Consider the following 27,829-nt stretch of genomic DNA (forward strand, 5'->3'; position numbering starts at 1 on the left):
ACAGCGCCAGTCCATCTTTGTAGAAATTGCTGCCGATAAGATGCCTGCCTGTATCATGAGAACCTATACAAGATTGTAAATACTGTATACTTTTCTACGTAACACTAGAAATGTGCACTCATTGCTTAGTTGCTTTCTTTCCTGAATTAGCCTACTTATGGGTTGCTCCTGTTATTTCTACAGCTTGTTACAACTTCCTGAATCCCTGGTCAGGTCTAGCAACTAAAATGAATTTATATTTTTACATGTCTGATACTCTCTACTTCCTTCTTAATACCATTTAAACAATATATTTCGGAAAACAATATCCGTTAGATATGTAATGCTTTCATAGCTGAATGTATCTTCCGTTCACGAGAGCGCCGGACTTGGTTTTGGTGAAGAAATATTTATAGGGAATTTTGGTTCTTTCGAATTTTTCATGAATAAATAGAGACTTCCCATTTCAGATTGGAAACTCGTTAACTAAGATTTGAAACATACAAACTTTATCGTCTGTCTCAACCAAATTCCATTCGAAACCTAAATTTATTGATGATACAATTTTTGTGTAAATTTGGCTCCAATTTAATCAAACTTTGAAACTGTGTAGCATTACAGCAACGAAGTTTGTTGCATTGTATCTCACACGTTACGCTTCCGATTATTGTCGCATTGCTGGATTACAGCGCTAAAAATGTAATAGATCCATAAATTGCTTTTGATGATGATACTATGATAAGTATGGTATCAAAGTTGTTACTATGATAAACTACAGAACATATTCACTTTGTACTGCTTCTTGTTGTCTAGTTAGTCTTTTCGGAATATAAAACAACAAATAATTTGCTCAATATGTTCATTAAACATCTAAAAATTGCTCAATATTCGATTTATCATTTTTATAAATGTCATTGTAACATTCATAATTCGGTTCACATAAGTGATCACAATACGCTTCACATATTTAGTTGATCACTCATTGAACCGTTTCCGAATGTGTTGTGATTGACTTAGGACCGGAGAACTATAATTTATTCTTCAAAATCACTTAAATGTCGCTCATGATGTTAGTGTTTCAGTGTTGAATTGTCCAACAATAATTGATTCAGTTATTAAGTTTGTATTTTTTAATTATTTTTGAACATAGAAAGTTCATTCTATATCTAGCTTGTACTGGTGTGATGAAAACAACTTCATCATCAATAATAGACAAAACTAGAAGGCTAGTCAAGTAGGAGTATGGAGTATATAGTGAAGCACTGTGCTTCTGTTATTCTGTCATAATAATTAGTAAGTTGTTAATGTCTTGTCAAACTTGCCAAATCTTGGTTATTCACTATTTTTCAATAGTTTCCACCTTCATGAAATAAACCAACCGAATTTCAAATATCAGAGCTATGAAATTCCTGGTTTTTATTTTTGCGTTTTATTGCCCTATAACTGTCAAACTAAATACTGCGTTGTTTAGAGACACTGTTCCTATTCCTGTTCATAAATAAGCGGGACGAGTAGTATATAGCTTATCTTGTCTTGAGCCTTGTCAGTCTACTTCTGACAACAGTGATATGAGCCAAATTTAATAGTATGCCTACCACTCGAAAGCCGCGTTTATTGGGCTTATTATTTGTTGGCACCTTTCGAATATTAAATTTCTAATATTACACCTCTTCAGCTATTTTTGAGGCTATAAGAAAATGATTCACATTATGTTAGTATGTGTGCTAGTATTTTATATGTTTGCGATAAGGAGTGAGTACCCCAAGAGAGTTATATTAATCCAGAAAGCAGATATACTTAATTTTATCTTATATTTCTTAAAAAAGATTGTATTACCTATATTTTATCTCAGAATGAACTTTTGATTAAGATTACCTGTATACAGGGGTCCTTTTAAAATCGTTACCCAGTACCAGCATGACGTCAAGTCAAATCAAACAAAAATCCTTATTTGAAAAATTTCCAATTTCACTTGTGTATGGTAGTATTGTGCTAGTCTCAATTTGAGGCATACTCCGTACCCTCAGCTTCTACGTATCCCATTGTCGAATTCGAAACAGAAAATCATGTAGTTCTGCATTCTAGTTTGTTTTTCGGTACTTTTAATCTTAAAATATTATGTCTTTAATATGTGAATATTTCTTATTTTAGTTATAATAATGTGAAATATTTCTTCTAAGTTTGGTTTTGAAGCATCTAAATTTGAAAAAAATTGGATATATTTAATGACTGAAAATTTTGTGAAGTGAAGAACTACAAGACTTGACCTATTTCTGACTATGTGTAACCTTGTCTAAATTTTGGATAGGAATAGCACAAGGTCACCTTACTTTTCCTCTACCTATCTTTTCGATATACTTATTGTATGAATAAAGAATTCACAAAATAATTGTTCAATCATGAAGCTGACATCTTCCAAAAATATCATCACATCATACTTGTACAATATATAATAGTTGATACTGTATAGTAATGAAAATATATAAGAAATCCACATTAGAATAAATTGGTTCAGCCAGCATAGCGACAATACTTGGAACATAATCATAAGGGTCTGTTTCTTCTTCCACTTCGTATTTTTGTCATTAAATGATATATATAAATATTTTTGTAAAAACTTTTATATGGGTATTTCTATATTATTAATGTATTCTAATAGCTTTTTCAATGCAGTCCAAATACAAGTATAGAGCCCAAGTGCAGTACAGTAGTTTAATAATCACATATATTGAATGTGTACATCCATTATGTTATATTTATGGATTTACATCAAATGATATTTTCCGCTTTTCTTCCGAGTTAGGTAGAGTGCAGAGCAGAGCCTTGATGTAGCCAATTTCACGCCACCCACGACTCTCCAGCATTTTACGCCTTTTGATCTCTTCCAGCGCATTGGTTCCACATTCGTACTTGTTAAATATTAATGCATGTGAAAGCTGGAATATCGCCCAAGCATTGTTCATGCTCAAGGCCTGTTTCGCAAAATACAGACTATCTGAGACCGTCCTCTTGTTTGCAAAATATTTCGCACACTTCGTTGAATATTCTATGAACATGTTGCTGGGATGTTATCTCAAAGTCTATAATCATATGATTCTGACCCACTTGGCCAATTCACCTTGCCAATTCATATTTCCTAATAACTTCCAGGAGAGAGTAATAAATAATTCGATCGGTTACCTGAGAGCTTTCCCATCCCAATTAACCTTATCATGTATCTTTCATTAGCAGCCAATTTCGTGCGTCCAGCTTAGAGATTGCTGAAATTGATAAATTATAGCAACCCGGAATATCAGCCCATTGATATCCCTGTTTCAGCAAATAGAGTTTATTTTTAATCAGACAAAATTGAATTCCTGCTATTTCCTCTTCATCTTGATAATTATCTTCAAAAAAACCGTTGTGCAAGTTACACTTTGTTGTAAATGGATAGAACTTTTTTGTGTAGCCTAACCATCCACATATGTAGGCTATAGAATATTTTCAACTCGGAACTCGATATTAATTACTCAAAGGCAGGTACTGCTTGATGAAGCACTTGCTTACGTAATGTTTGAATGCAGGAACGTGATTAATTAGTTCTATACTTTTGCAAATTAAAAATAAATCGAATCTGATCCTATATGAAAGAGTTGACCAATTTTATCGGTTTATTATTTTCATCCGCTTATCACATCTCTCCTGGTAGCTTAAATAAATTAAAATGTCAGATTGATTTTGAAAAAATAATATTATTCATGTTTTGTATGCTTTGTAAGTTTTAATAAATACTTTCTTACTAAATACGAGCTATTATTAAGTGAATTTTGTAAACCAAAACTCGGACTTTTAGAATTTGGCAAACGTTTGTAGAGTTTAACGAAGACCTGGTTCTCACGATTGATATTGTGAATTAATAAAATAGAAATTGCAATCTAATCAAAATCGACCCGGAAACACACGGTCACTAACCACTTACTGCGGATGTTGTCAAGGACCTTTGCGTGCGTGAACATGGTGTCATTTGTTTATTTGAACTCTTGTAATGTCAACAATGCCATTTCTTATTGATGTCACATCGATTTCCAGTTGTAGAGTGCCTGCTTTTGAAACAGTATTTATTAGTATAGAATCCGTATTCATCAGAAAGAGTATTCACGCATTCAGTAATATTGACATATTGTCATGTTTGAAGTGTTATATGGATTGCCCATGATATATATTGTCACAGATGAATTAAACAATGTAGTAACATTTTGTAATTAATACATTTTGAATTCAAATTTGAATTTAACAATTATTCAATAAATTCATCTCATCCAACTAACTATATTGATGAATCCCACAAGGCTGCAAGCATCAAACATTTACAATTTATGTACAAAATACAGGCATAGATTAATCCCGAACGTAGAGTTTAAAATGTGCTGTGAATAGGATAAGAATCAATAATATTGTTAATACTGTAATATTATAGGGTTATGATTAGTTTTCCGAGTCCCGCTGGAATTAGGTTCCAAATAACATGTAATTTTGTGTACAATGAACAGCGCAATGCGGATTTCACAATGTTTTTCCAATAAACATTGGAATCAACTAGGCTGCCCTAGTCAAGTGCTCCGCTGTGTATCATCAAGCGCGCATTTGGAAGAGTGCGACGGAAAATATGTGAAAACAAGACGAGGAATTCTTGACTTTGTGAGAAAATATGTTGAGAAGGAGCCTGACGCTGAGATGCGGGATGCGGGTCTGGGTTGGAGTAGATGCAGTTTATAGGAAGCACCCTTTCAAAATCTGTATGGCCAACTTTCTTGATGTCTTCTGATAACAATGAGAAGTTAGGAAGTTGTTGAATTTCAGTACATTGCTTCATAACAAAAGATAATAATCTTTCCATGGGAACTACAGAGAGAAAATAGTGTCCATAACATGGAAAAATTGAGAAGCAAGAAAGCTTTGAATTGAATAGAGAAATTCTGACACTTTCTCAATATATATCTAGAACAAGTTACACGAATAAAGTATGAACATGACCATTTAGGGCTGTTCAAGTCTATACAAAATCTAAACGGCTTTGATCCTTTTTATAAATTTGCAATATTTCTCATGAGGTCTTGTGTAATCTGACGATCCCCCTTAGATTGCCCCTTAAGAAATTGTTTCCCTCGAGTTTAATGTTTCACAAAATATCTCATGAATAACTAAGCATATAAAAATATCCCTATAGAGATGGAGGAAATACTCGAATATTTGAATGTCATGTATGAAGTATGAATGAAGTATCACTGTAATGAAACACATCAGTACAAAGTCAGAGAAATAGACGAGGAAAATGTTACTTTCTATTGGTACAGTACATTGAACTTAATTAAAAAAAAAAGAAACGTGAATGTTAAAATGAATAATTATTTTTCAAAGGTGTCTCTATCATTACAATAGTATTCCCGATAAAAATCCAGTTATATTCCCATTTTAGTTCGCGACCACAATGCATTGATAGTACATGGAGCTCAACACACATGATGTTCAATCAGATAATTTTTTATGATAGAGCGGACGCACTATTTGTCGCATGTGGTGTGAGTGTGCATGCGTGCGCCAGCGCCTGTGCGTGGTCTTGTCCCAGTAGCCGCGCGACGCGACGCGACTCAGCCTCCATTGAATAATAGATCTGCCAGTTTGATTCAACAACCTGCCAGCGTCCTTTACTTATCCAGTGCAGCGCGCCTATATCAACATCATTTCACCGTTCCCATTGTTTATCAGCTATCGTGCTCGTGCATTATTAATTCGGTTGGAAACAAATTGAGTTCTATACACTCCAGCACTTCTCCAAATGTTGCCTTTGAAGATGTGCTTTGCGCGCTGAGTAGTGGTTTGTGATAGTGTTGGAATTTAATTTAGGTTATTGGGTATCCAGTGTACTCATCCACGTTTGTCATCGAGTATCATGTTTCAGTGATATTGGTGAGTGGTTTTCAATTCATTCTCATCAGCTTAGGAAATTAAACACTGTGCTTATATTGTGGAATTTCAGGGCTCTCTTAGAAGAAAATTATTTTCACAAAACATGATATTTATTGCCTTGATTGTTACTAATGTTGTAACTCAATAATAATTTCCAGACTGACTCAACAAATTGACAAAACTTGAAATGGGTTGGTTGATTAATCTATCAAGAGTGAATGGGTTTTCTTCATTCAACGTAGTTTCATATTGTATATCTTATAGGTGGAGAAGATCTAGAAGTAACGATTGGGAACCAATTATTGAAAACTGTAACTAACTGTTGTCACATGAAAGTAAAGTAACAATCCCTCTGAACAGGTAGGCCTACAGGTGTTTTACACTTGGAACTAAAGTTCTTGAAACTCTTTGGAAGTTATTTAATCTAAATTTCTAATTATTGTAAGACCCAACGCCTCTTTTGTAATTCTCAAGTCAAAACATGGATGTAGTTTGCAAATAAGAAGATTATTATTAAAATAGTACCTTAGATGTTATTAATTATTCCATTGACTTTTTTTGAACTGTGAATCACTTCTTAGTCTGTTCATCAATATTTTCATTCTTCCAATATTGTTGAATGAGTTATGTTCGTGATTGGATAGTATTTCTTGTCTTGATATACTGAATCAAAATCCATTTAGGTTTGATAATCCCAGAAATATCTCTTTACAACATGAATTCTATAATCCCAGAACTATATCTGTTTAACGTGAGTTTGATAATTCCAGAATTATCTCCGTTCAACATGAGTTTGATTATTCCAGAATTATATCTGTGTAACATGAGTTGTTTTACCCTGGATGTGGGTGGACTGAGAAATTGTATCCAACCCGTCAAGTTCTGCTTTGTTAAAAGATGATGGCTTGTCTTCTTCAATCAAGGAACGGTTGACCTTAACAATGTTGTCATTGTAGGGGAAAATGGGTGCAACACAACATCGAAGGCTTTTGTAAAGATTAAAAACATACAATCAGATTTCATTATGTCCGTCACTTTCCATGTAATTCATGAGTTTTCTCTATCAGTGGGTTAAATAGCCAAGTACATGTGATTCAGTATTTTGTTTCAAGTGATCATTGAGTGATGTAAGTTAAAGCCAACTTGTTGAAAGTGTCAACCTGTTAGATCGCAAAAATATTTTATAGTTTTATAAAAAGTATTATAGCTTTACTAAAAGTATTATAGCTGAAATGTATTACAGTATGGCGCAGTATTTATTTGAAAGTAGTTGTAGGTTGTTGTTTTGCATTTACGGTACTAGTGAGAGTACTACAATGGATATGATGATTACACTCCATGTTCATGGTTTTCCCCACCCCTCCACTGTTTTTAATGCAAATAATTGAAATATGAATTTAATTTTCTTTACTGACATATTTTGTAACATACAGGTGGGTGAAAAGTCCGAGAACGGCTTAATATCTCATACAGAAAGGTAAATTGACGGTGGGTGTGATTGGGGATCCTACTCAAATTGAAAATACTACTCCACTATGACTTTGAAAATCTGGTCCGCCATCTTGGTTCCGCCATGTTGAATGCAACTTTTTTTTAAATAGAAAGGTGGTCATGCGATACATGATTTCGATAAAGAATTTCAAGAAAAAATGAATGGCGAAAACCGCAAGTCGATATCTTGAACCATTTAGAAGATATTCACATTATTAATCAATACCATGCATATCAGAAATGAAATACATGAGTGGTATTGATTAATAATGTGAATATCTTCTAAACGGTTTGAGATATCGATTTGCGGTTTTCGCCATTCATTTTTTCTTGAAATTTTGTATCGATATCATGTATCGCATGACCACCTTCCTTTTCAAAAAAATAAAATTGCATTCAATATGGCGGATCCAAGATGGCGGACAAGATTTCCAAAGTCATAGTAAAGTAGTATTTTCAATATGAGGAGAATCCCCGATCACACCCATCATCAAATTACCCTTGTGTATGAGATTAAGCCGTTCTCGGACTTTTTTGTCTCCTTTCTGCTTTGAATAGTATTGATTAATAATGTGAATATCATCGAAACGGTTTGAGATATCGATATGCGGTTTCCACCATTCATTTTTTCTTGAAATTCTGTATCGAAATTATGTATCGCATGACCACCTTCCTATTTAAAAAAATAAAGATTCATTCAACATGGCGGTTTCAGATTTTCAAAGTCATAGTAAAGTAGTATTTTCAATTTGAGTAGGATCCCCAATTACTCGTACTGTCAAATTACCTCTGTTTATGAGATATTAAGCCGTTCTCGGACTTTTCACCTACTCTGTATAATATGCATCAAAGAAAATGCATGGTTTCAAAATTGAACTACAAAATAAAATGAATTTTATAAAATAGCTGCCAATGAATGTATTTGAAGAAGTTTTCTTGTTCATAAACACTATTCATGATAGGCATACTATGCCTTTGAACAAAAATATTATTATTTTATCTCCAAAGAAAATCAATCATCTATAAAATGCTATCATACTAATGCTATAAATACTATAAAATGCCAAAACAAATTAATAAAATATGTTGTTAGATCCATATTGTGGCTCACTTGCTCAAGTAAGAGATCCAAAAGAAATAAACAAATAAACCTGTTTATTTTATTGGATTTAAAGAGAAAACATTTAAATAAGATAATTTATTGAAAAATTTCTAAATCTGACATTTTTCGCAAATAAGTCTTTCTTACCAATGCTGAAAAATTCAAACGTAATTTTCAATTCCAATGAAGTGTAGTACAAACTTGAACTCATAGTTTTTCAATCATAAGAGATTAAGTAGTCTAGTCTTCAAAAGGGTTGACATTTTGAAGTCGAGAAGGGTTTGCACCATGATATTATGCAATGTGGCATGTTGGACCGACAGACAATGTGGATGAAAGTGGGAAGCCAACAGTTCGGAACGTCTGAGCCAGATGTCCTGTCCTAATGAATTTACATACTAATGATTGTTTATTTTCAACTAGCTGCCGTTTCAGACAACAGATGACACATTTTTGGGCCAAGGACACACTAAATATCGGCTTCAACGCAACGCGTGGTGCTTGAACGGCTATTATAAAACCTTCAATAAAGCAATGCTAGACACTTCTCTTTTCAAAAAGTCATTAACACTCGAGGAAACTAGATCTGTTCAATCTACCTTATTATTTGATGTTTTGGCAGAACTTTGAATCATGTGATGGGTTCTCTTTGAACTCTCGAATACTAGTAGTTCTGTGAACAGTAGACCTCAGTAAGTTACATTGACCTGTTGTTATGTTTTCTCAAAAAATTAATAAATGATTTATCAATTTAAAATGTCTAGAAAAAATCCTAAATAAACATAGAGCTTTCTGTCCTATCGTACCGTGACGTGTCGTCCCGGAATGTGAGTGTGAGCCGTGTTATCAGGTTTGGCTGCAACTGTCTACAACGTTGATGGAAAGATACATTTTAAAGATGTTCGATGTTTTTGAACGGGTAGTATTATAGTCCACTAGACAGCTGATTTATGATGAATAATTCTATAGTCTGATTTTTATTCTAATATTATTATGAAGGAGGCTCCTTTTTCCTTTTATATTATCCTTGAAATGCAAAATTTCCAAAAACCTTGTATATACGTCGACGCGCAATGTAAAAAGGAACATACCTTTAAAATTTAATGAAAATCTATCATCGCGTTTTGCCGTAAATGCGCAATATATAAACATTTAAACATTAAGAGAAATGCCAAACCGTCGACTTCAATCTTAGACCTCACTTCGCTCGGTCAATTATTGTTACAAAGTGATGTTGATCTGAATTTCAGGTAGATCAGAATGCGAGATTTTTTTGTTGATTTCATTGTGGAAACTTCACATCTTATCTTCTCAAAATTCAAACTGAAAAATAGTATAATAGGTGGCGTTCCTTTGATATTTGATAGAAAATAATGAATACTTAGATGGGAATGAAAGATACTTGACCTATTCTAGGTTTGCCTAGAAAAGGAAATTGGATGGTTGTGGCTTTCTTCGAATTTATAGAAACGAAATACTAATTCTCCAGTAAATATACTGGAATGATAACTAACTTGGCCAAAGCTCAGATTTACTAAAATTGAATATTAGTGATTCTAGTTTATCAGTACCACAAACAACAATCGTGTACTACATCTAGTGGAACTGCCAAGTAGTGATAAATCAATTTAAATGTGAGTAATAGTCCTTGATGGTTCTCTAAATCCAGATGAAAAAAAACCAGCCTAATAACGTCTTCAAAAAAATAGTAGTCATAGTCGTTTTTGCCGGTAAATTTCTCAAATCATTGGCTGTTGCAGTGCAATTTGTTTGAAATCTCAGGGTAAAAACATTGAAGCTATTTAATTAAATGGATTCATTTCTTAGTTGAAAAAATATAGATCTGAAATGTCATTCATATCATTTATTGCGTATTATAAGTTGATGTAATATTATTATAAAATTGATTCAGAGTTTAGACTACCAATAACATTCAGACTGTATTACAATAAATAATTTACTATATCACGCAGTTCTTTTTATTTGATTTGAGATTGTAAGGATTCGAAAGTCAACCTTGGCTTGATTGATTTCGATTATAGCATTTGTTCTAATATCCTCACAAGAGTAATTTCAAATATTATCAATTTAATTCAAAATTCTCAATCGTAAATTGATGATGATCTGCTTCATTTCATACAGGTATGTAGTTTATAAGAGGTGAAAAAATTATTTTATCCCAAAGTAATAATTTTCTTCAAAGGGCAGGATTCTGGTTGAAATTATTAGTGTAATGTCCATCAGCATGAATTTCTTACAATTCTTTAAATACATTATATCACAAATGATTGCGAATCTGACTAAGTTGGAGATTTATCATAACGCGTCATTTATCATCGAAGATCCTATTGATATTAAGATGCTGTACTTGATAATTTATTCATTGTTCTCGGATTTTTTAATAAGGAAGTTATTGATTCTTCGTTCTTCTTCGAATGAAATATCTTTTTCACAGTCCTGTCAAGGTAAACGCATATTTTGATGAGTTCAGTTGTACAACCATAGACGAATAATGTAATTTATGTAAACGGCATACTTTCTCTGTGATTTCATTGAATCAGTCTTCCCAGATTGCTCGATTGATTTTGGTTTTTGAAATCATATATAAAAATCACCCGATAAATGGCGTTTTGAAAATGACGTGGGCGAACAGCGAATGCTGAATAGAAAGTATTTTCAATGAACTCGTCAAAAGTTCTTCCTATTCACTGTGAAATATTTCTAGGTTCTGATCTCGAGAAATCTCCATAATCAACTCAGCCACGTCTTCGGTGCATCGCCTTCATCCATTGACTTTCTGAAAATCTCTACCATCTCTGATTTATACCATCCCTTGCAATATTCAGCGAGTTATTCACAAAAATTTAATCAGTTGTAAAATATCTCAAGTTGAAGTCGCTGAAACCTTGGAAAATGAAGAGTCAATAACGAATAAATCATAGTACCAGATTCGATATGAAACCTTCTATTTTTGTAAAATTATAATTTTACAGAATTGAGACTATTTTGAAAGCTCAATAATTTAAAAATATGAAATAATTGAATTTTTCCTGTCAAGAAGTTTTTCCCTCTTCTATCTCATATATCTTCACCGAATTGAAGAAATTAAATTAACCTTGTCATCCCATGAAATCTAAAAATTATCAGTTCAGTAGTGACATTCAAATCACATGAATATCCTATGCTTGCTCTTCAATTGATGACTTTGATTAATTTATTGATTCATTATGGTAGATTAGAAGCAATTAGAATTTGAAAAATATCTGGAGTTTTAAAAAAATCAGAAAATCACGAATACTCTATTCCATATCAAAACACTTCTATTGCACAAAGCACGTGCTTTAATTGCAAAATCAATTCATCTGAAGTAAATATCCTCTCAATTATTCACAGGGAGCAATATCATAATTTAAAAAAGGAGATATTCCTGTGTTTTTCTTTCTATGAACCTTGTCCAGTGTAGCTGGACCATTCCTAAACTGTGGAATTTTTGAATCTACTTTATATAATCCTTTGTATTGAGAAATCTGATTCATAGTTTCAAATTGCATACATTTGTTGAACACGTTAAAACTCACCATTTCACAAAATTGAGAAAAAGGGGCCTTTGGAAATTATACAGTTCTCTTCCTAAATTAACGTTAATTAACAAATAATTTTTGAAGTCGCAATCGAATGCGTTATAACAGCCTGGGCCTGTTTCTTAAAAGTTACGAGTCCTGTAATACAGGAAAAGTTCTTGTATTACAGGTAAAATTTAGAAGTTTGTGTTTCATTAACAATTTTCGCTGTAAAAAAATTTACAAGACATTTGCCTGTATTACAAGTAAATAATACAGGACATAGTTGTGTTTCATAAAAAGAAACTTCCTGTATTACTGGACCTGTTGAATATTTTATCATTGTTTAGACTATCCTAAAACTTTTACAAATGTAGGTAGAATCTTGAAAAGCAGCATTTTGTTGAAAAGGCAACGTGTTAAAATGGATGGAGGTAGTAGTTCTAGTTCTGGTAAAGATAACTATGTTATTTATTATTCTTAGGCCAAGAATTTTCAAGGACAGAATTTCTTACAATATGATGCAGAAAACTTATCAATATTATGATTGGATTAGATTAAGCTTTCCTCAATAAAGCGTTATTGGAAATATTATGTACGTCCATAATGTTTTATGTTTTTTATTAAACAAATTTAATTAATGTCGTTAATTTAATTATTAACATTTGATAATTGACTTTTTTGAAATTACTACTCACATAACTGTTATAATAAGTTATGTTAAGTAGTTATTATAATTTATCATTAACAAAGTTGTTATCCAGCATGAATGCAATCTGTCCATCGTCAGAAATTTGATAATGTGGATTTTCCACCAAAACATTTAAGTAGCACTTTGTTCAAATATTATATATTAGGCTCGCTGGCCAATGAAAAAATTAATTCAAAAAATAAAGGAATTGTAATACAGGCGAATATTATAGGTGATTTCAGAAGTGTAGAATTATTTTTATGATACATAATTTTACAGGATTGTAAATTTTAATTCATAAGTTCTGTAATACAGACCCTGTATTACAAGGGTTTTATGAAACAGGCCCCTGTTGTCACATTTTTCATTTTTATTCTATATTCATGCTTGTCTTTTATGAATTACGATCATCGAAATTATTTTTTGCGAAAAATTCGTTCGCTCTGCCCACCAATGTCATAAATTACCATGGAGTAATGTATCTGATCATAACTAAATGCTGATCAATCTGATTCCTCCACAAAGTTCACATGCAGTAACAGGTATCTCAATTTTATTATTGTTGGTGCTCTTTTCAATCTCACTCACCATACTGTTCTACACTCTACAGCCACTTGTCGCTTTCGCCGGCCGGTTTCCCTGCACTCGTCACTACAACGTTTGCTCGCTACGTGAATCTCACTAGAGACCGGCCTGGTAGGTGATTTGAAGAGATTAATCATGTCGCGCGTGAACAGAGCAATCCAACGCCGCTGCCAAGTGCTTTCCTGATCTGGCTACTAAATATACAACTGCATTCTTAAATTTTATCTGCTATTATCTACAGCATTCTACTATACTCAGAGGGTCCAGCATGTCCGTTCTCTCAGGTGTGCCCGTCAACACTGCCTTTTATAATCACTTCCCATTTCTCCATACTGGTTATTGTCAAATTTTTCTGATGCGGCGCTTGAACATTCATCTGTGGTGAAATTCACTTGGAATTGTCAGCAATGATTGAATGGGAAGCATTGAGGTTATTTATGATGAATGCTGACAGTTTGTTGAAAGTTAATCTTACTACAGCTTGGCAACAGAATGCTTGACCTGGCGCACGCCTTACCCCGTTAGCTTCCTTGTACTCCATATTGTTTATTGTTGACATTGGAACTCGTGAGCGTGAAATTTATTCGTTCTCCACTCCATCTTGAAATGGAACACTCCTTACCGGTGGCATAGACTCTATTCCACAATAGTATAACACCGGTTCACCCTAGCTGGTAGCAGTTTAACGTAATAGTTCAGCCAAATTCATATCCTTTTTGAAAGAGAGAAAAAACATTTCTTTATACAAATTATAAAATTTTTTTATTCCAGCTTTGCCTTGTCTGTGAGGAAAAGCTCCGTCTTGTAGTGCTTCAAACGTTTATTATACAGGGTGTTTCACAAGAAGTGTCGTACATTTTAGGGTATTGTTCCTGGATGATAGGAGACTACAAATGTCGTATTTGAAGTGTCCAAAACTCAGCGGTTGTCCACATAGCTGCCATTTTGTTTTTCACTTAGGAATTTTTATCTCACGAACGAAATGTTGTATTGATCTGAAATTTGGCATGAATATTTATGTTATAAAGACTCAGCTTTAAAAAATAAAATAGAACATTTTAGATGTAAATTTTCAAAATGGCGCCATTTCAAAGTTTTGATTGCAAATTTCACGGAAACCGTTAACTTTACAAAAAATTTACAAGAGACAAAAAAGTTACGTTATTTATTAAGATTGACCAAAGAATACCCTAGAATGTTCGACACTACTTCTGGAATATTCTGTATATCTGGAATGAAATTCAATTCAATGATAAACAGAAAACAATTCTTCAAAATGATTGGGGAAGGACCAACAGGCACCCAACACTGTCCTTCCTCGAATTCTCATTCATACACTTAGGCTAGACACACACCAGTTAGTCAAGAAAACACAAGACACGTTTAGTCACAATACTACACATATTTGCTCATGAAGACATGCCTAATTGCAATGACTAATCGGTGTGTGTTGCTTCATAAGCAACTATGTGAAGTATTGTGACTAATCGTGACTAGTTTTGTCTTGACTTACTGGTGTGTGCCCACCCCAAGTCCAAAGAGTAGGTTATCTTTCATTCACTTTTGAATTTGAGTACCAACACTTAGAAACAAGAAATTTCTGATTTAGATTGTTTAAAAAAATTAAATAACGAAATTACACTTACTAATCATTCAAAACTCTAAAGTAGAACACTAAATAATATTTATTTCATCCAATAAATTAGAAACTCAAATATATCAGCAATCAAACTTCAAGCCACTTGAAACAGAAATTTCTCTCTATGATTATTCAATTTGATTTTTGTATTGTATTAAAAATGTTTATATTCTCTCCAATCACAGTTCAGTTCAAGCTATGCTAGAGCTCTGGTGCGATTTGTAACACATAATTACATATTTTTGATATCATTTATTACCCCAGATGCTCTTTTATCCTCATAAACCAATTATTTTCATATTATTCAGTAATTCAAAGGCTGAAGTGTTGAGTGTTTTTCAGAAGAAATTACACGATTCCTTCCCGATCGCAATCTAGTTTTGAATTTAATTTTTTTGTAAACAGTACAGTACACTCAAAGTCTATCCTAACAAACAATTATTATTTGTTTATAGAAAATATGTCATACAAGAATAGTTTAGTTGAGAAGTAGAAATGAATTGATCATACCTTCTCGATATTTGGTTTGGCCCACTTCCCTTTATGTATTTGTCAGGAATTGTCGTTCGCATTAAATTCATCAACACAGTACATTCACTGCGTCGTAGTAGTGTTGAAATAATACAACTCAATGTGCTTGCATTGAATTCAAATGAAGCCTAGCTTAGCACGGTTTTAGCCTGCTCTAGCTGCATTCAGTTAGAACGTAGTAATTTTAAATGAAAACCTAGGCACATTCTGAAATACAATGCTTATAGCTGACTGGAAATTTTTCTTTGTGTTCAGAGTTTTCTCAGAGAGTACGGAGGGAAATGTAGTTATTTTTCAATTTCCCAGTGTAAAGATAAATTTAAACTTTCAGATGAATTACAATTATTACCAATTGAAAATTCGACGAATTCTGACATCACTATAGAGAACTCATACCTCTAGCAATTCTGTTTATACCCTCATACAGATTGCTCATCCTGAAGCAATCCATTTGTTTATTTTGCGATTTACCTTGTGAGCGACGCGACCAGACCAGTATGCAATTAGATTTAGTCCCGGTAAACCAGTACGGTATTCTATTCCCAATAGTCATCACAGAAATGTCCTTTGATTTGATTGCAAACGGATGGGCTCAGAATTCCCAACTGATTGAATAGTTCAGCGTTTCTGTTTGTGAATCAAGTTGCATGTTGCAGAATCCAATTGTGACAATTTAATGCTATGATTGTCGATTGGTGAGTTGAGGCTAATGGAGGACGGTTTGAAGAGAGGACTATGGAAAATAATTATAGTGATACATTAAACGATTACCTTGTGCATCTAAATCATATCAGAACAATAAATCACTGAAATAGGATTACATAAATCTCGAATACAGTATAACTTTCAATTAGTAAGCTTAAGCTTCTGCTATGCTTAAGTTAGCTTTGAACTGTATAGTTTCAATTAGTAGATTGAAGTATTGCATTATTCATTCACAATCGACAAATATTGAGATTCATTCTTGATTCATTTAAACACTAAAAATCGGTTCAATTTCGCTTTAAAAAAACATCTTTTTTTCTATTATCAAAATTTTTAAAGACATTATAATTTCTGAAATTGATTGAATTCAACCGTCACACCTATCCATCTATAACCTATTCATCTTGAGAGTTCTCTTTTCTCCAAAGACCCTTTTACCGTCAAAGAAGCAAATTTATCTATCAATTTCGTCACCTAGAACGAGTAAGCTTCATTTTCCTGACGATTTTTCACCTAGCCTTTTCGTTCTCGGAAGCAATATTGGGCTGCTAGGATTTATATTGTAGTGTAGTACTGTAGAATAACAAATCTATTTCCTCCAAGGTGTACCTAGTCATTCACTATATTGACTTCTATCCAGCTTATACTTGGAAAATGTATTTTCTTTATCAGCTATCAGTCGATAAAAATATAGAAATGGTCAAGAAATTTGCGTCATTTACTTATTTTATTTATTTCATAATTTATTATCAATATAAACTGATTCAGCATGATTAAAATTTATTTTGTATCATTAATGTATAATTCTATTATGGAATCACTAATGATCCAGAATCATCATTCTGTTTCAAAAAGCCACGAAACTGTGTCTCTGATCGAATTCAATTGAATTCAAATCTGCAATTTCATAAAGGCTGTGTGATTAGCGTAGCGTCTACTGAAAGTGGAACCGTATTTACCCTTACAACTAATCGATGATTTCAGAAACCTTGAAATGGGAGCATGAACCAAGGAACATGACAGGGCACGAATCGTGTTCGTAGCCACGTAGACGAGTCTAAATTTAGACGAAATTCTCTGAGAATGAGGTTTAAAAAAGTCGGCTATCGAGTAGGCTTTGCCAACTACTGTTCGAAGAAACGCACTGCAGAGATTGTCAACGGACTTGAAACATTTTAATAGAACTGTAAGTATCGAATTCTCAGAATCGTGTCAGGCTGAACAACTTCATACCCTGATTCCAAATAGTAAACATGCGCTTGACGATTACAACGGACGATCAAACTGATGAACAAACTCCAAAAAATTATCACATTTTCATTTTAAAATTTACTCCTTCCATTACAAAGAATATTTGAAAAGTACGTTTGAAACAATTTCCAGGTAGGAAATTAGTTTTGGAAATGAAAAATGCGAAAGTTGGATGAAAATCTGTTTACAAGAAATTTCACTTTATGAAAGCAAATTAATTGTGTTTGAATTGAGATATGACAAATCAGATGTCACTGAAATGTTTCTAATTAATATATTTGAACTACTAGCTTGGAAAGATAGGACTTTTTCATTATTACTTGTAATGTGTTGAGTGTTGCTGAAATAATAGCCTGTTGAATTTGATATTAAAATTGAAAATATTGGCAAATAAGGTTTATTCATGATATTGATATTTCCAACTTGATCAACCAATCATTGTTGATGACCAAAAAATATATATTTTAATAGAGTTTTTCAGTACTATGCATTCAATTTATGTTCAAAGTTTAGAGTTCACAGAAACGAGTTTGTTCATTGTGTGGCAGGAAAACTCACGAAATCCATTTCAATTGAACAAACAATTTCTGATCCACAGTTCATGTATACACAACCTACAAAATAGTTTTATTTCTGTTATCCCACTGCTGTTGATAAAAATCGATTGTCAACATCAGATTCGGAACACAAAACACAAAAATCAGGTGTGGTACACTCACACAACTTTCCTTGCTCATTGATCTATAAGCCTCATTCTTAAACGAAGATAATCTAGAGAAATAACATTATGCCGATTGGCGGCTAAATAATTTTATTAAAACTACGATTATATTATTGTTATTGTTTTCAGAGTACATTTTCCTTTGTTCGAATTATGAAATTTGAGGATTTTTTAAAAGTTGTCAAAACAGCTGTTCTACAAATAAAATATCTACGTGTGTTCTTTTGAATAAACTGCTCTACCCACCTACCTCAAGCACGAGAAGGAGGTTACAAAGTAAATTTCTCAAGGATGGGGTGGACCCCCTGTTAGTTTCTCAGGGAGGAGACTCAAGCTAGTTAATAGAGCTGTATACAGGGAATACAGGGAATACAGGCTATACAGGGAATGAATTTGAAAAAAATCGGTCAAGTCATTTTTGAGAAAATCGTGAAAAACATGGTTTTTTAGTAATTATCCACCATTTTTCTCAAGAATATTACGGAGCTCCTGCAATTTTTCCAGAAATGAGACTCATGTCAGTTGATAGGGCTTATAAATAGCTATCCATGGTATAAATTTGAAGAAAATCGTTAGAGCCGTTTTCGTGAAAACCGTGAAAAACATGGTTTTTAGTGATTATCCGCCATTTTTCTCAAGAATATTACGGAGCTCCTGCAATTTTCCCAGAAATGAGCCTCATGTCATTTGATAAGGCTTATAAATAGCTAGCTATCTAGGGTATGAATTTGAAAAAAATCGTTGGAGCCGTTTTCGAGAAAACCGTGAAAAACATGGTTTTCTGGTCATTATCCACCATTTTTTCCGCCATTTTAAATTGAATTTCATTGAATTTCTTATTGTCGGATCCTCATGGTATAAGGACCTTAAGTTTGAAATTTCAAGTCAATCGGTTAATTAGGAATGGAGTTATCGTGTTCACAGACACACACACACCCACACATGCACACACAGACCAACACCCAAAAATCATGTTTTTGGACTCAGGGGACCTTGAAACGTATAGAAAACATGAAATTATGGTACTTTAAATTTTTTGGAAAGCAATACTTTCCTTACCTATGGTAATAGGGCAAGGAAAGTAATAAGAGGTGAGTAGAGAATAAATATTTGTTTTTTTTTATTACTTCGTGGATATGAGATACATAATTTAGATGTATGAGAGCATCCCTGGATCACTTTACCCCCTGTTTCTCTGTTTACAAACAATCCTTTTTCGCAATCATCAACGGACTCGATGTCTCTAGAAGCATGGTTTCTCAATTTGTTTAGATTAGATTTTTTGAATAGATTGCTGGATTATACTGTAGGCTGGTCTATCATGCTAGATCCAGATGCTAGATGTTTAATTACTGTCTATTATAGTTACATCTGACAGTTCCACATAATAGTATCAATAATATAAATTTATTGGACCCATACTTACAATAAATAAGTGTAATTTAATTTTCACAAAAATTGTCTTTTCAAACTATTATAAAACTGATTTACATTCTATAAAAAATCCTACCAATCAGGTGAGATACCTGTACGCGATGAAAATCTGATATCATTCCATGAATTTAAAGCTCCGCCGTATCTATACAAATATACGGTATATTTGAATAGGTTGCCGTTGAAACGAGATGTAAATTGCTCGAAATAGGTTTACGTGAATGAAATAGATTTAGATTTGCGACGTGACAGACGGGAGACGGGTGAGATAAGATTCGGTTTGTAGCCCAGTGACCTGGTTTCGCAGATGATCGATCTGGCCCTTTCCTCTCGCACCCCACTCTGCATTAAGGCCTACAGGGTGAGTGCGAGGGCAACGTTCGCACAACATTGTGATTCACATTGAACTTGGCACGTGGCGGCTTTGCGTACTCCTCCTTGTACGCACTGCGCCTGCGCCCGTCTTATCATTCACTTGGCACTTGCTTCTTGCGGCCTAGATTCAATTTGAATGTTCGTGTTAACTTCAGTTTGGATAACTTGGGATTAAACAGAAATAATGATCATAGTGATCAACCTACCTGACTGACAGAGGTATCTTTGCTTCTAGGTTCTAACTGATAAGGATAATAATTGTAAAGCCTGACACTTTTTCACTTAGAAAATTTATGATTTTAATTGAAATTAATGATGTCTATGGGTGGTTAATAAGAGGGATGATTCAGATTCAGATTCCTTTATCCATGTGTTTAACAAAACACATGAAAAATTCAACTTACGTTCTAGCATTAAAAGTAACTACCGGTAAGAGTAAATTAACATGGTGAATCATATTAATCTGAAGAGTTCTACAATAATATTGAGCTAGAAATATTTGAAAGTTGAGGTACCTTTGAAAGTTTGGGCCTTTAGAAGTCCATTCTCAGAGAGAGTATTGAGGATACCCTCCCCTTCAGCACTTGACCGTAAAGTTGTGAGAGATGAAAATGTTTCAGGTGGATACCGAACTACCGGGAAGTGATTTTGAAGCTAGGGAAACTCATTACACACCGTTGTCAGCAACGTTCTCCTTCTGTTGAAGGCTTTCCATATCTTTCCTTCTCAAAATCAGTGATTTAGAATGTTTTTCTTCAACTATTGTGACTATTAGGTTATTGCGGCAAGGTAAAACAACCTTTGGGTTTCTCCACCTACAGAAGCTACAAAATAGATGAATATAATAAATTAATGTTTTCTGTCTATCATTCAATTATTGCATTGAACCATCTAGGTAAGATTGATTATGGAAGAAGTTGTGCTAATCATAAATATCAACAAATATTTATCCTTCCATTTTCTTCTAATTGAATAACCTGGATTCCAATGTCAAGAGTTTGTGCTAAAATATTCAATACTTTCAATACCTTTTATTTGAAATGTTTGCAACTACACGATCACTCGTAACGCTAATGAGAAATCCTAGCAGGAAACAAGGATGTTTATCATCAATGAATCAAGATATACAGCATTCGAATTACATCGTAAATACTGATCTTTATTAGTACTTCTACTCACGTTCAGTGCTGTCTTGAACAGTAGTTTCACTCTTTCATACCTCATGATTCACATATAAAATATAGTGTTAATCAATGTGTAACCATATTTCATCAGTGGAACATATACGATAGTTAATGTACTAGTTTCAATGTATATGTTCTGTAAAACCATTTCTACCTTCCGTAAAGTGCTATTCGAATGGGTGTTATATTCACTTCTGACAACCATAAATAATTGATATTCCCATGCAGGATCAATAATAGTCCATATTTAATGATCATATTTGGTGCCTGTTATACATTTTACTGCTTTCACAATATAGTATTTAGAATATATATAAATAAATAGTAATATTCTATTACTTCACATTCAAACTTCCATCTACCGTTTATTTAATCATATCTGCTGTTCTTGGTTTCTAGTATTTTCAGTTCCCAATTCTCCTTAATCCTCCTTCAGTTCCAATCCTCCTCAAAAAGACATATAGCATATTAATTGTCAAAAACAGTAGTTGAACTTTTTGCACAGATTGAAGAAATATTTGAAAAAAATATATTAACCAGTAGATCATTTTATAAAATCAAATTCGACCGTCGATCATAGGTTGGAATGAAAATGTTTGAAAGGATAATCTATTATATATTTTATTTTTGCAAGTGTCTGATACTGGCTGTTAGTTTCAATACGTAACAATCTAGCTTGAGAAAGTTTGAAACTAGCTTGAAAGTTTCATTTGAAGGTACCTCTTTACATTATTGCTCTGTATACAGACACTTGAACGCAATTTATGGTAATTAAATAAGATTGAGGTAACTTCAAATTCGAAACCCATCGAGAAAGCTCCATTTCCCAATTACGGAGAGCATAGAAAATGGGGCCGCATGGAAGCCATAACAGTTTCTCTTCCTTCAAAGGTTGCTGCGAGTTTGTCAACTTTGGCGCGTTCAACAATGAACCGAATCGGTTACATGAGTCCATGAGTGCAGTCTGTTGGAAAATTCAACACACTCATGCGCCTTCTCTTATTTACGGCTATATTGCAAACTATCCTTATATCGTAATTATTGTGTTATTGTTGAAGATAATGATGACACAATATGAAGTAACAATAAATTCAAATGAAGAACTCATCTCCCAGGTCTGTACGAAACGAAATAGACCATAGAACTCCCTTTATGTTCCAATAAAACTCCTGGACTCTGAAATAGTGCTATTGAATCTCAATGATCAAGAAGAGCTACATCGTCCTGGAAAATTGTCCCAGGAGATGTCAGTACTGAAAAGATCTTATCTCTGCATCTCTGCTTTGCAAAATTCAGATTGATCGTTAACCTATTTCACGGGTTATGAGAGTACGATAACGGTTCGAAAAATAATTGGAATCTTGATTGGAGAATACAAGTCAAGTGTATTTCAAAAAAGCGTTTTGAGTTTCTCTGCAATATTGGAAAATAAATCTATTCACGTGGAAATGAAGAACTTCTTTCACGGTATAGCTCTCAAAGCTCCAACCGTAAAACATATTCCAAGTTTTCTCGTCAATATTTTATAAAAAAAAACATCGTAAAAGATAGCATAACAGATAGATGAAATCTGTTAGGTATTAAAAAGTGGTTAGCTGGTCTCCTCTTTTTTATAGTATTTTGGATTCTCTTTTCTTTTATTTTTTGTATTCAAGCACTCAAATTCAGTATTTATCTATTATCCTTACATATATATATTCCTGCCAATAAAACATTTTCAATATTGGAGAAAAGTTTTCCCTTGAAAATTAGCAATATTAATTCTCGACATTTATCCAAATAATATTGATGATGAATACTTTTGATTAATCAACTATTTTTTTATTTGTCTTGTTCAGTATCATGTGAAAAGTCCTTCTTGGAAATATACATATAAAACTAAAAATGAAATGTAATTCTTCGAGAGGAGAGTTTAAACACGGGGTAAGAACAAGAAGTGTTCCTTCTTCTGTGGTTTAACAATGGGAAACACATGGGGATAGCATAATGCTATATCAATGTTTCAACCAGAGATGAACGAAAAATATCGTTTCTTCTCTCTGGTTAATCATAATACAAGAGAGCTTACTATAGGTTATGCATCATCTCTTTCTTTGCTGTCGAGATGTTGCCTATGCACAATCTTGAAGGCGTTCTAGACTCTCCTTCAATCATTCTGTCATAACATTATCGATGTTACTCGAATTTTTTGTTTGTAATGTATTCATTGAAGCTACGTGATCTCATTATCCAATATATTAAAGTCAAAATCAAAGTTCATAAATTGATTATGTTGAGAGGTTATATTATAAAATGTATTGTAGCTTTGGTCAATCTGAAACTTTTGAAAATTTGAAACAAATACCATTTGAGCTCTTTATATGGTTGGAAAGGTTTTTGTTATTGACGACGATCTACGAATTTTTGTAGATGATCTACTATTATCATGTGGCAACACTCAACAAGCAGGTTTTCTCTACTAAATATTTTCAGAAATATCTCTGTTTGATCGTAACAAAGAAACGATCTTCCCAATGACATTTTCCAATTAAACGTTTCAACTGTCTCCTTTTCAATTAAAGAACCAACCACAGCAAATTCAAAACCTCTAGAATGAATAGTTACTTCATTCATTATGAAATTCATATTTATTTCCACCAATATAATATAATGTTCTCTATTTGCAGGAATTGGGTTCTCAACCTCTACCCACATCTGCACCTGAAGAACCCAACATGGCTGAACGGGAGGAATCATACAGACCTCGGGCTGGTAAGACATTTATATATCATAAACTGTGAGGTAAAATGTATTAAATCATCAAATTTCTTATTGCATAATTAATTTGAATTGATCGGTACTGAACCACTTGCAGCTAAGTTAAAAAATGAATTCCAATTTATAATTATTAAACGAAAATCCAATTTCCATCTAGCTTTTTACCCTGTTGTTAATATTTGCAATAGCAGAAATCGTCTGAGTGATTTACAGCATTTAATTTGGTTTTTCGTTTAATATTAATTACTAATTCATTAGCATTTGAATAAATGCAATATCGCAGTAATTTCCATCTGTGGAACTCCAATCGAGTCTAAATTGTATTCAATATTAAAATTAAAGATTTGAATTCCAGTCCAGTCAATACAGAGTATCGATTATCAAACATTCAGCTCGTTCGAGATTCATTCTTTCCTAGAACAACTTTTTTATTGAAATTCAACATTTATTGCTACTCTTCTCACAAAATCATTCGAATTAGTGATCCGTCCTTTTCAAGAAGTAGGGTTTGATAAATCATTAATTTTTCGTAGTCCAGTGGAATTTTGCACTTGTTACGAAAATTTAAACGAAACCGTTTATAAGTAAAATTATGATATATCCATCTCGAATCGTTACTTCGTGTACAGAATATTAATATGCTGATATATGTTAACAACACTCCCTTTCCTCATCTGCAACATCAACTGCGAGCTCAAGTCTGAAAATGTTGTGTGTAGCTTTTCGATCACGCAAGTTGGAGATGTTGGAAATTCATGCGTCTCCTACATGTCTGAGTGAACATTGAGCAGTCAAATACGTTACATCTTGGCATTATTATTGCCTATAAATCTCACACAGTTTGCGGCTCTACTGTGAGCTTTTGCAGACCACTTGGATTTTATGAGACCGGCATTGGTATGTTGGTCCAACTACATGCTTCAACTGTCAACACGATTCGCCAACTAGCAATTATTATTGATTTGAATAATTCTTTCAGATCCGTTGTTCAACTCTGCAGGTTGCCTAATAAGAATAATATATGCCGATATTGATGGATCTATCGTTTCAATCGACTTTCGCAAACTCAAGCTGGATTTATAAGCTCACATGCCGATAATCACATGTGCAGAAAATATTTCAATACACCATTCTCGTATCATTAATTATTATGGTCTAGAAAGTTTCCCATATTCGGACTGGTTACTTTTGCATTCCATTCAACACTTTGAGTTGGGATGTAGTTTAGTTCAGCATGATTCCACTTTTACTTCAACGAATCAGTTTTTCTCATTACATCTTCATTTATCGAATGACCACCAATGTAAGGTCACTGGAGAAGGAACACTTGGCTCCTTGTTAGGGGTGTAATATGTTTTTTACTCCATGGTAAGGGCTGTGTGGACTTGTCAAGTCAATAAGACAATCACTAATATCAATCTTGGAAGGCCGAGAAACACAAAATAAATAATGGAGTTTCGAATAATTCCACTAACTATGGTTTAGTCAGAAAATAGTAACCTAACCTAACCTATTTACTGAATTTGAAGGGTTCCATGATTGATACTCGTAATATTAAACTTGAAAGGTGTTGCAATTAGTTCGCACACTGTGTTAAACTGTCACCTCAGCCACCTCCATAGGTATTTGAAGTAGAGGTGGCTGCCCTCTCATCTGAACTTCAAAAATAATATTTACCCAGTATTCTTTCCTTATGAACTTCCATCTTCCATTTATTCTCTCAGCAAAAGATAATACGATCAATTTTATAATCATTCTTCTGGGAGAACATTTTGAAGCAGAAAGGGTTTTGTGATCAGACTAATAGCTTTTCGTCTCATCTTTATATATAGGGATCAAACTGCATGTGAATGGCATATTTGCTCAATGTGACTACCATTTTTCATTTTGGAATAATTTTGTGAAAGTGATATTTTATGTATATAAGTCATTCATTTTCGCCACCTCAAAAAGCTATTCGTCATGTAAGAAGATAGGATAGTACATCACGTCATTCATTCATACTGTAGCAGAATTTTCTCTCACAATAAAAAATCAACGTCACCTGTCAAACTTGTTACGAAATTTTAAACTCCATCAATATTCTACTATATCGATTAGATATCCTTGTATTGTAGTGAAATTTGGTGTAGGCTGATACTATATTTCATGTCAAAAACTAACAAAATTATCTTATAATTAATCAATCAATAGTTTTGGTTAGTTGTTTTCTGACGTTGACGTTTATCGTGTACCAGTTACAGGTATAATCTACTGAAATCCCCCATCGCGGGTAGAACTCCTCTCCCTTCAACAACTATCATTATTTCCTTCATTAGTTAACTCATTTTCAAAGTAATAGTTACTGTATTCTCGACATACTATGTATACATCAACTCAATAACATTTGTCACAGTAGTAAGGACATACTAATTAACAATAATAATCCACTTACTAGTACAATACATACTATGTATACCTCACCTCATTAACATTGACAAATTCTGTCGTGGACATTCTTTAACTGGAGTTTTTAACTTTATTAGAACATATACTTTTCCAGTACAGTATTGCAGTGGAATGTGTTGGAGAAATAATTAGATCTGAATTTATAACTCCACTAAAGAGAATGCCTCAACTATATTGATTATTGAAAGCACTTTATATTCATTATCCATTACATAGATCTTATGGTAAATTCTTAATTCATATTTGACGGATTGAGGAAGAGAGCACTCAGTTTCAGAGTTACAAATTCGCTGAAGTACTGTATTACTAGATGGAGCTCCTACCATTGGAGCTTCCATTTTCTCCCTTAAAATTTCTAAAATGCGATTGGTAATCAGATCTTTTACGATCGATGCTTGTCTTTGTTTTGTAACTTTGTAACACCCTAATTAATGCAAAAGCTCTTTGAACTTGAGCTACCAATACAACCGTCGCCTCTTTGCCATTTTCCTCTCAGTTGACATAGGATCTTAGCGAATTCGCTTATAACCAATTCCTTTCATAATATTTTATTTCCAACATTCCACACTTTGAAATATTTTCCTCGCCATCAAAACTATTCTTCTTCCCTTGTCTATCCCTTGTCGTATTGCATTATTTAAAATTATCGAGTTTTTACCAGTGATCTCAGTCTTAATTCAACAGTTGCCTATTTCAAGAAGAAGACGGGCTGGAGCTAGGAGGTGATCAAATTGAAGTTTGAAGAATGGGATAATTAACCTTCCCAAACAACAAAAACATAATAATATTATTTCTTTTTCAGCTCATTCCCCTCATGTGATGAAGTGGTATAAATGTATTTAATTATTTGGAAAACAGTTCATGCTCTTTAATATACAGGGTGAGTCATATGTATTTACCCTTCAATAAATTTTGAGACTGTTGTAGATATAATACCGTAACTTCCAGGTTAAGTTATTGGTCAAATACTCTACCTTTTGACGTACAACAGAATTTCAACCCCCCATAACGGGGTGATTTAGGGGTTGTAAATCGAACATTTTAAATGTAAACACCCTTTGTGTGGTACATAATTTTAAAGTCATTTTTGAAAAAAGGAAAATTGCATCGAAAATCTGTTCTATGATACTTGTATCAAAAATGGTGGCTGATTGAAGTTTTAGTTTTTAAAGAAATAATTGATAAATTTTAATCAGTGACAATTTTGGATAAAAGTATCATAGAGCATTCCTATTGATGTCATCTTTCTATTTTTGAGAAGTTCTTTAAAATGATGTATCACACAATGGGTGTCTACGTTCAAAATATGTGAGTTACAACCCCTCATTTCTTTAAAAACTAAAACTTGATTTTAGTTTTTAAATTAAATCAGCCGCCATTTTGAATGCAAGTATCATAGAACATTTTCGCGATGCCAGCTCCCTTGTTTC

At 33.2% G+C, this 27,829-nt stretch overlaps 1 protein-coding gene across 3 annotated transcripts in view; it reads left to right on the top strand.

Annotated features, from left to right (window-relative positions):
* The window catches only part of LOC111061083 (5'-AMP-activated protein kinase subunit gamma-1), a 281,502-nt gene that overhangs the window by 73,422 nt on the left and 180,251 nt on the right, over positions 1-27,829 (top strand). For 2 of the 3 annotated variants that reach the window (XM_022348773.2, XM_039424287.1), the window contains one exon: positions 23,861-23,945. In XM_022348773.2, the coding sequence (XP_022204465.2) occupies positions 23,861-23,945 (85 nt within the window). Of the gene's footprint in view, positions 1-5,906; positions 5,926-23,860; positions 23,946-27,829 lie in introns of those variants that run through there. The other variant, XM_039424288.1, reaches the window with a different exon arrangement.

Source organism: Nilaparvata lugens, chromosome 3, assembly GCF_014356525.2.
Source record: "Nilaparvata lugens isolate BPH chromosome 3, ASM1435652v1, whole genome shotgun sequence".
NCBI classification, from domain to species: Eukaryota; Metazoa; Arthropoda; class Insecta; order Hemiptera; family Delphacidae; genus Nilaparvata; species Nilaparvata lugens.